At 38.4% G+C, this 10372-nt stretch overlaps 3 protein-coding genes across 3 annotated transcripts in view; all 3 read left to right on the top strand.

The window, feature by feature from the left end:
• The window catches only part of LOC145478417 (histamine H2 receptor-like), a 2177-nt gene extending 1652 nt beyond the window's left edge, over positions 1–525 (top strand). The window contains exon 1 of the mRNA XM_081456445.1: positions 1–525. This exon is cut by the window's left edge and continues 1652 nt beyond it. The gene's annotated coding sequence lies outside the window, so the exon portion shown is untranslated.
• A 4515-nt stretch (positions 526–5040) lies between these two features.
• LOC145478412 (adenosine receptor A3-like) lies at positions 5041–6343 on the top strand. The gene has a single exon (XM_081456440.1). It carries the CDS (start codon positions 5090–5092, stop codon positions 6107–6109), a length of 1020 nt encoding a protein of 339 aa, XP_081312566.1. The 5' UTR covers positions 5041–5089; the 3' UTR covers positions 6110–6343.
• Positions 6344–9116: 2773 nt separating this feature from the next.
• LOC145478421 (uncharacterized) lies at positions 9117–10372 on the top strand. The gene is made up of 2 exons (XM_081456449.1): positions 9117–9695; positions 9757–10372. Exons 1-2 carry the CDS (start codon positions 9285–9287, stop codon positions 10252–10254), a joined length of 909 nt encoding a protein of 302 aa, XP_081312575.1. The 5' UTR covers positions 9117–9284; the 3' UTR covers positions 10255–10372.

The following is a 10372-nucleotide window of genomic DNA, read 5'->3' on the forward strand; positions in this document are numbered from 1 at the left end:
TGAAGATGACGATGATTGTGAGGAGGAGAGAGAGAAGAATGATAATGATGACGACGACGATGATGATGATGATGATGCTACTGCTGATAATGTATACGACAACGATGGCGACACCAAAAAGAACGATGACGACTACGACAAGAATGAAAATAAAGAAGGAAAATGATTTTGGAAAAATAGATATCAACTCTCTATACAGCTTTCTGATCATAGAGATCACTGATCTGTTATTTCATCAAGATCTGTCTCGCGTTCTAGAGTTTAAACGTCGGCGGTCGAAAATAAAGCAGTGACATAATTACGTGGCTGTAGGTTTTGAAGCAACATCTTTTATGCTATGGTCCTTACGCAATGGTCCCAACAACTGCGATAAGTCACTCAAAAGAAGCCTACTTTCAACATTGCAGCCTTTCGCAAAAACTACAAAGCTGCAACGTAAATTATCATATTTTATTTATGTTTGTTATTACTGGCCACTATGGATTAGTTGCATAACGTGACAGACATTTCACTAACAGGTATTAATTCATGTGTGGTTTGGATATCTCAAGTTAATTGGAACACTACTTTAAGACGGCTTTCAAGACTGGTAACATATTAAAATTTGGCCATACTTGTCAGTTGTCCATTTAGATATATAAGGACTACAAACAAAGACAACGTAGTCAATGGTGTATTTCTCAGCCATTGGTTCCAATGTTGGCTGTTTTGTCAGCTGCCAATGAACCTCATTTGAAAACCCTCTGCTGTTTCTAAATATATTGTCCTAAGTAATTGCATGTATGACAATCTACAGTCTAGCCCTATGGATTCTATGGATTCTCTGGATTCAGGTTTTTTCAACGTTAAGTTTGATGTTCCCGCTGCTACATATTAAGCATGACTCAATTTAATAGCAGTCAAAACAGTTTTAGAGAAGTAATAATTTATAAAGATTATAGCTTTTGATATCTTTCAGTCTTTACTGCCTTGTTTCAATTATACAAAGTTGGCTGTCTTTTCATTCAGCTGTACAAAGAAATTCCATTTATATTTACGTAACTCTTATAGTGATTGGTCTGAGGATCCCGCGATAGCTTAATTTAACCTCTAAAAATTGCTTTGGAATAAACAGCTGAACTGCCACATCGGGCAAGCGGTTATTAACAATACAACTATCAATAAAGACAAAGCAGAAACAAAAACCTCTAAAAATACATCCTTAAACGCGATCCAATGAATTTTTTTTATAATTTTGAGCCAAAATTTCGTCGCTTGATCAGTATGTTTTATAATGATATTTATATTCTAATTGCATACGAATGAATGGTTAAGAAGCAAGCAATTCAACCATCATAAAACTGTCACACATGGCTACCTCTTTCTGGCGTTTAATGACACACTTAAACTCCATAAAGGGAATTGATATTGAATCATGGAAAAGTGAAAAAACCGCACAATATGCAGACGGCACTAATACCCGAAAAGTGCTGGGATAGCAATTAACGACGCGTAATTAGCAGACACGTATGTAACTGTAACTGTGAGGCGCTGTGGCGAACTGTTTAGGGCACCGAGTCTCCGGATCAAGCGGGCTGTTTCTTGCTCGCTAGCTCTGACCGAGACCGTTGCGATCTGGCTGCGAGTAAGACACTTTACACAGTTCCTCTTCTCTTCCAATACTGGGGGGGAAGAGGTGGGGGGAGTGGAAAGATTCCTAGTTGCTTAATGCTACGAAAACCGGAATACATGTAGGCTCCGGGAAGATGCGGCGCTTTGACCCGAATTAGATTTTACCTTAATAAACACATAGCCTGTCTTTTCTAGTTTCAATAAATTCCCAATATCAAAAGGGAAGGATACCGTCGCCCTGTTAAAAGTTATTATGTGGTGTGGAGGCTGTGTTTTTGTTTTTTACATTCAATTTTATCAACATCTTTATACGGGTTTTCAAATCAATAAATCTTATAGCCGTAATACAGTATGAAATTTGAAGACGCGAAAAACTAAACATTATGCTTTATCAGTCTTTGCATTGGTTTGAACGGAATTAAAACAAGCTTTAAAATCAGTAACATTTCTACTGGCGACAAAATTTGTTTTTCATTAAAAATGGTTAGAGGGAGTCGCTCTCAGTTCATTTTCCACCCCTTCGAAAGTTGCAGTAAGGCAAAGGAAACTTTTAAATAAGTAAAGTTTTTATCGTCGCCCCAATAACAACGAAACTCTTTGCCTTGGGGACGAATTTTAATTAGTTTAAGCTCCTATTCAAAACATTTTGTGGCCTATTTAATGCCATGGGAAACATTGATAATACAAGTAATGTTCATCAACTATGAGTTCTTTCCCAGGAAAGTTCCATCGTATAGTTTGACATAAAGAGATAAAAGAAAATTGATAGTGACTGAAGAAGGGTCTAAAATTTAATTTATGCCGGCAAAGAAAAGTGCTGCATTTTTGTTGGTAGAACAACAAGCTTTTATTTCCCCCTTTGCCTCACAAAAATATTTTACAAAGTTATATATTAATAGAAGTAGGGGCATGACTACCTGAAATAACTAGAGAGTTCAAATGGGCAGGCAGCCAGATCTAGACAAGTTTAGGTCGATTGCTACACACACATACAACACAGAAGACATAGTGAGCACTAAATGGTGTGACCGTCAACATGTGCCCACATACAACATCAAATCGTTATAAACAGACAACCAACCAGAGACAGCGGTATTGATGAACCATAAATTCCTAGAAGTATTTCGCACGGTAAATAGTGAAGGAAAACGGCGGTATTTTGAACTTAGGACAGCAATCTTCTCTAAAGAGAACCCAGGGAAATAAAGGAACACCTGTATATCCGTTGACCGTCGAATGAAAAATAACTGTCGGAAGATTTTTAGATATATTTCCTAAGAACAAATCAGATATTGCTTTTACATTTTTCCATTATGATTACAATGAAGATCCATTTATCCGCAAGATAGCACTTCAGATCAAAAGGCATTTTTCCATTATGATTACAATGAACCATTGTACGCTAGGCATATCAGGTGAGTTTGGTCTAGCCATGGTTCGTATTTTAGCGAGACGTACACCCGTAGTCGAGCTAAAATACCCATGGCGAGATCAAATGAGCCTGGCATGCCACCGAAGCGTACAAAAAAATGCACGATTAGGTATTTATTACTTCCAAATTCGGCAAGTGAACATGATATCGTAGCCATATCAGGCCTGTGACTTGATATCGTAGGATATCAGGACAGTAGACACGGTTTCTGATTGGCTTATTGCGTATTTGGCTGGGGTAATGAACGAAAGCCGTGAAGAATTTTGCATTGGAGAGTGTTTGCTCCAATTGATAGGATAAAAGGAAAAATAACAGAAATCTGAAAAATATCTCTAGAGATGTAACTTGTGGCAACTTTCTGATGTTAGCAGTAGTGTCTTAAACATCTTTATGGAAAGTTATAGCGATGTCAGTCAGTTTAATTATCAGACTAAAAATAGATTCCATGCTGCCCTTCGTCTGTTCAGTGATAGATCACAGATGACATCAGAATGTGGTAAGAAGAAAAAAGTGGCCGACGAGGCGATAGCCGAGAGCTTCACTAATAGTCTTACCACATTTACTAAACAGACGCACGGCAAAATGAAATCCACTTGTTTTATACAATAAAGAAACAAAAAAGAACGTTAATGACGTCACCTATGCGTCCACCCTCCAATAGATCATAAGCACCAATCAAGATGCGAGAAGAATTTGACTTATTATATATTCCATGATAATTTACGGCTGAGGCGTCATTTGTACTCATTTGATTACGATAGAGTTCGTCCGCAAAACGTCAAATTCAATACACTTGTGATATACCTATTGCAAAACGACTCCAGCACCTCCACAGTTACAAGATTAAACATAAAACATTACCTGAGCAAGATAAAAGTGAAGGATCAGCAGAGTTAGGAGGGTCAGAGTTCTCTTGTCATCCTGAGAACAGTGTTCTCCATTTTAATTTCCGTTCCATAAATTAATTTCCTGTCTCTTTATCAATGATTACTGAATGTGTTGGCAGATTTGTTATATTATTATTAACTTATCATAACATTTAGACAATACGAATTCGAGATTTCCATGAAAGGATATAGTCGACGCCGATACAGAAGGGCCATTCAACAATCAACTTACAGAAATCGTGAGCGAATAATATAATTCTTGCACTAGCATCTCAGCAGTAAATTTCATGATGACTTTTCATTCATTTCTCAGCATTATGAGTACCATTAAACTTCACGCTTTAGCGAAACCGTGAGCGGAGTGAATCAATATCATTTGTTTACCTAATTCAGTTTTTTTAGAGTCGCACAACTAGGACTGTCCTTTCTTAGTCTTCTTGGGTATCGAATCATTCAGTGTATATTTCTAAAACTTCTTCCGAAACTTTAGGGAAAAAAGAGAGAAAATGTCGCCATTTCGCAGACGACACCATGCTACTGCTCATTAATGACTGCATGGAATGTTACACGTAGTTCAGCCAGTCAAATTGCACCATCGACATGAGCACAGAAGTTGAATTTTATAATTAAGTTTAAAATAGCTATTGTCAACACATTAAACTATAATTTTACATTAAGAGAAAATAAAAAAACCTGTTAATCTGATTTATTTCACTTTATTATATTTAATGGTTTTTCAACCTCTAATTAAAATGTAAAAAAGACCTGTTATTCTGACACCGTGGCTCATTTATTTTTTTCAATTAATCACCAAATTTAATGCAGAAATAAGTTTCTTTTATATGTAAAGAAAATTGTAACTCGCTACTGAAAGTCGTTCGAAATAAAAGGTATGGACTAAAAACAGTTGAACCAAGACACCATAAAGCAAGTCAAAATCCTTGGGATCCTTCCCTCAGGCTATCGAGACCCACAGGCGATTTTTAATGTTTGATGTTTAATCTCTTGTGTGGTTTTCATATGCCTCCCAGGGTTTAATTTGGCCGTGAGTTAATTATCTTTGTCCGGAAGATCACTGATGATTGCAAATCTTACAAAAGGACGAAAATGAGCGCAGACTTCAAATTCCTGTTTCTGTTTCAAGAGTAGCCTGCCTGTGATGGAAGACTTACACTATTTGGGCCATGGTGACCGCATGGATCACAATTCAGCTATCACAGATGAAGAGTTTGTAAAGTTAAGAACTTCTTTACTTGTAAACTGTATTCTAAATGCAATATTTTCATTTATAGCGGCTGCTGGGAACGGAGTGATTCTACTAGTGATATGGAAGACATCATCGTTGCATACGCCTTCAAATAGTCTACTGTTTGGCCTTGCCTTGACCGACTTCTTTGTTGGTCTGCTAACTCAACCGCTATACCTCGCTACAAGGCTGGTTTACGTTGTGTCCAAGGAAAACATCCCACTCGGTCTCAGTAGCGCATTCGATGTTATTTCCAGCGTGTTGACAGGGGCGTCTTTCTCGACGGCAACAATTATCAGCATAGAGAGGTACCTGGTATTTCGTTTGCACATGAGATATCATGCTATAGTCACTACCAGGAAAGTTATAGCCATCATGGCTGTCGTTTGGATGTTATCGTTTGTATGGGCCTTCATGTGGTTGTACAACCGCCAAGTGTTTTATTATTTAGGATTTTCTTCAGCCAGCGCCTCTATAATTGTCTTAACAGTGATGTATTTTAAAATCTATCAGATTGTGAGACGTCATCGAGCGCAAATCATGGTGCAAGTTCGTGGGGGTGCAGCTCGCCACTCAAAGGTTACATCCCATTTGTTTTTCACGCGGTGGAAACGATCAGCAGTGAACACGTTTTATATTTGCATCTTGATTTTTCTTTGCACCTTTCCATATCTTTGCACAGCCAGTGTCATTCAAGTAACAGGACACAGTCTTACCAAACAGATTTTTCTAGAATTTACTGGCTCAATTACGTTCATAAATTCCTCGCTCAATCCTTTGTTTTATTATTGGCGCGTCACAGAGATACGAGAGGCCGTAAAGAGGACATTAAAACGTCGATTTCCGGACAATGGATCACGGGCCCATACAAGACAGAAATACGTGAGGCGTGGGAGTCAAGTCTCATCGTGGAGACGCACAACAGTAGTTTGATAATGTCGTGAGACACCTTTGATGTAACAGTTACCTAGCAACGAGCATACAGATACAAAAATTCTGATATTGAAACTTCACTTAACCGCCTTTTTGATTATTCCTCTGTTATTTATTATGGTAAATTTATTGTCTTTTTGTCGCAAATATGTTCTAATTTAAGGTAAAGTGTGTCCACAAGCTGCACAAGCCAAATGCCTCTGACACTTTAATAACGTTTATTCATTCATTTATTCATTCATATTCTACTGCAAATTGCCTATGCACCATTACACAAAGTAAACTATGATATACTTTTGTAAAGAAAAAACTCCAACGCGTTTTGCACTTCGATTTTCTTTTATTTGAGCCTACATTTTAACGTGTATTTATTGTATTGTAGTTAACAGTTTTAAATACTAAGTTTTAATTATTTTTGCTCCGATGTGTTTATCATATCATAGCAATCTTTAACATTCATGTCTACTTTCATAAGTACTCTGATTACTGGAGAATTTTACCTTGGCACTCACTTCAATGTCGTTTCACAAATTAAATACCGAAAAACATTTCCATTCTCATAACATTCTTAATATCACATCATTTTGTTTTATTTCGTTTTGCATTCATCGCATTGCTTTCATTCATGAACTGATAAATGAGGCTTTTCACATTCGCAAGCGACTTACTTGCTTGCAGTCTTTTTCCTTGATTGTAGCTCAATACATGTTACTACATGCGTTTATAAGTGTTTTACTTTGTTTTGTTTATTTCTTTGTCTACCTTTTATTTACTTTTTGACTGACTGACTGACTGACTTATTGATTGATTGATTGATTGATTGATTGACTGATTGATTGTCCTCTTATAGTGTTTATTATATTATTTTTATATTATCAGTATTCTCAATTTCTGTTTGTTCATAAATGACTTAATAATTGTTATGTCGTTTTATAAAATTCATAACCCGAGAGGGAAATAAATTCAGCAGTGATAGTAAATTTAACCTATACTATACCTTTAGAAGATTAAATACATTTAGTTTATGAATCCTTCTTATTTTCCTGTTTGCAGTTTTGTTATTCAGGCCTTCTTGGTCTTCTTGGGATGTTGTTTCCTTTCTATTTGTTACCGAGTTACTTCCCATGATGTTTTCCTAAAATATTGGAAAAAGAACTAAACGCTCACTTTATCGAGAATATACATGTTAATAAATGTAATAAAACGAGGTGAAGCCAACTACAGCAAAGGGGCCTTTCTTGGTGCTGTGGTACTCTACTTTGAACAGCGACGCCGTTAATTTAAAGAAAACCGCTTCCGCGCGCTCCCTCGCGACAAAACGCAGGTTTGTAGCGCGAGCAATAACGTGGCTAGTGTTCCCACAGCCATTCTCATTCTCCCAAACGTACACTTGTGTTTCTGTAACTCCCTAGAAACACGGAAAATGTTTTCTAGTTCTTAAATATAAAATTTGAAAACAACTGCTTGGCTATATTGAAGCAGCAGAGCCTCATTCGTTATAAAATCAGCCAGTCCTCATACAATCACCCCGTATCAAAGTAAAATCAGCAGTCTTTGTTATTGCAACATTGTCAGTCCATATTGAAATTCAAAGTGTGTCAAAATGTTTCAAAGAGTTTTTAAGATGCAATGACTTAGCAACGTGAATCTATTCAAGCAACAGCCGGCGTTAGGTCTAAATTCGAGCTTATATTGACCGCCGGAGCAGTGTCAATCTATTTCAAAGTATCATGCTAGGCGCACCTAGAACCTAAATTACGTTATCCTTTAATGACGACTAATGTTCTCATAGATATAAACCCCGAGAACAGGTTTTTTTTTAAAGTGAGGTGGTTTATGCTCTGCATGTCCACGATAAAGAAAAATTGAAAAATTAATCACCGAAGCTGTTCTTAATGCATGTATGTTACACACCAACATACAGTGCTGAGTTCATTTACATTGATGTCTGCCTCGTTAAAAGTGGGAGGCGCTTTGGCCTAATAGTCAGTGCGCTCGACTCCGGAGCGAGTGGTCCGGGTTCGAGCCGTGGCCGGGGACATTGTGTTGTGTTCTTGGCCAAGACACTTTACTCGCACGGTGCCTCTCTCCACCCAGGTGTATAAATGGGGGGTAACCTGAGATGGACTAGCATCCCATCCAGGTGGGAGTAGAAATACTCCTAGTCGCTTCATGATACTGAAAACGGGATAGGCTCCGGCCTGATGAGCCACTTGGCTCGTATGCAGACTTAACTGTTTCGTTAAAGGAGATACGTCATGGTTTGGGCAGCTTGAAAGCTTTAGCCTAACTTTTTCAAGTTCGTCGTTTGTAATCCGTCTCAATCTTCTCCATCCTTAACCATCCTTAACCAACTCTTTGGTGTTTTTCTATCTTGATTAACTATTATTTTCAGGTTTCCTTTAATTTAAAGGTAATTTCGTACGTGCCCAAAATAACTCAAAATACTGTGACTGAGCTCTTTTAATCTTTATGTTTATGCTAATGGCATCTTTGAGCTTATCCTTGTTCTTACGATAAATGATTTGAATACTCCCCGAAGAATATCTATGCCTTAAATGAAGGATTGATGTCATAGAGGTGAGAATCAGTCTTATAATTCATAAGAGGTACCATGAAAATCAACGTTTCGCCAACTGTTTCATCCTTAACGGGTTAAATGTAAGAATCAAAACAACAAGAGATTTTCGCAAACAAATTGTTATCGATATCGCCTTGTCTATGTCAACTGATGAATAAGCATTGACTTCAACTAACACCACTAGGTCGAAACTAACGACAACTGACCAATCACTGTTTCCGAACTTTGCACGAGTCTTAGAGCCCATCAAATCACTGCTAAACTGGGAATTTCTCCCAGTTCGTCGGTCAGCAACAACAGACGTTTTCAAGACGAACTAGACAAGCTAAAAATTCTTATCTGCAATAATCCTCTGCGCCATATAGAAAGACTGACTTTTGCCTTAGAAAACATGGCGTAACCAAGCAGGGCAAGCTGTAAAAAGAGACTTTTAAATCTGCAATTTTAATCAAATTTTAATAAATGGTCAATAATGAGTGCTAATATTAATTAAGCAGAAAAATTACATTTCATTGACCAGTATGCCTGGATCGAGATAGAGTTGACGTCTTCCTGCAACACCTGAACAGTCAACAACCATCAATCCGTTTCACCATGGAGATCGAGAACAACAACAAGATCGTCTTTCTCGACACGTCAGTTTACAGAGACCCTGATGGCCGCCTTACCATCAGTGTCTACGGGAAACCAACACATACTGATCAGTACCTAGTGTACGATTCACACCACCCTCAGTCAGAAAAGCGCGGTATTGTGAAGTGTCTGTACGACCGAGCTAAACGTCTCGCGACCAAACCAGCAGTAATCGCTGGAGAGAAGAAACATTTGTCATCTGTACTTGTTTCTAATGGATATCCCTCCTCTTTTGTACAGAAGATCCCAAAGGCACGAACAACCCCAAGAAGAGAGCCTGTCGCGGAATTTAAATCCACCGCCGTTTTGCCTTATGTCCCAGGAGTTTCGGAGTCTCTTCGCCGCTGCCTAGAACAACAAGGCATTCGCACCGTCTTTAAGAGATAAAGATAAGATAAGATGAGATAAAATTTTATTGTACACTCCTTAAAAGGTTTTTAAGTCCGACACGACACTTCGGTCACACTTAGTGCGACTAAAGGACACCGTCAACCCGGCTAAACAAGATGGTGTTGTTTACAGGATTCCCTGTGAGTGCGACAAAGTCTACATCGGGGAAACAGGGAGATCTATGCAGGAGAGGATCAAAGAACACGACAGGGATATACGACTCGCCCGTACCCAGACCTCCGCCGTTTCTGAACACACCCACGAGACCGGCCACTATCCTATCTGGAATGAGGTCAAGTTTATTGATCGAGATCCTCACTGGTACACACGTAGGGTCAAGGAAGCTATTCATATAAGACTTCACCCTAACAACATCAACAGGGATAGTGGAATTGAAATTCCTGAAGCATGGATACCCACGATCAAGAAACACAACAACAGGAGAACGGTACAACAGCGGACCACTGAGGGAACAGCTACTCATCGGAACAATGGAACAATAAGAGGATCGAAATGCACCAATCACAGCCGACCTTTGTGATATAAATGATACCGTGCAATCAGTCGACCTTATCGCCTGAAGAAGACTAGCAGTAAGCAGTCGAAACGTCGCGATCTACATCTCAAGTGACTACATCGTGAGACAAACGATAATACAC

This window comes from Orbicella franksi, chromosome 2, assembly GCF_964199315.1.
Source record: "Orbicella franksi chromosome 2, jaOrbFran1.1, whole genome shotgun sequence".
Classification (NCBI taxonomy): Eukaryota; Metazoa; Cnidaria; class Anthozoa; order Scleractinia; family Merulinidae; genus Orbicella; species Orbicella franksi.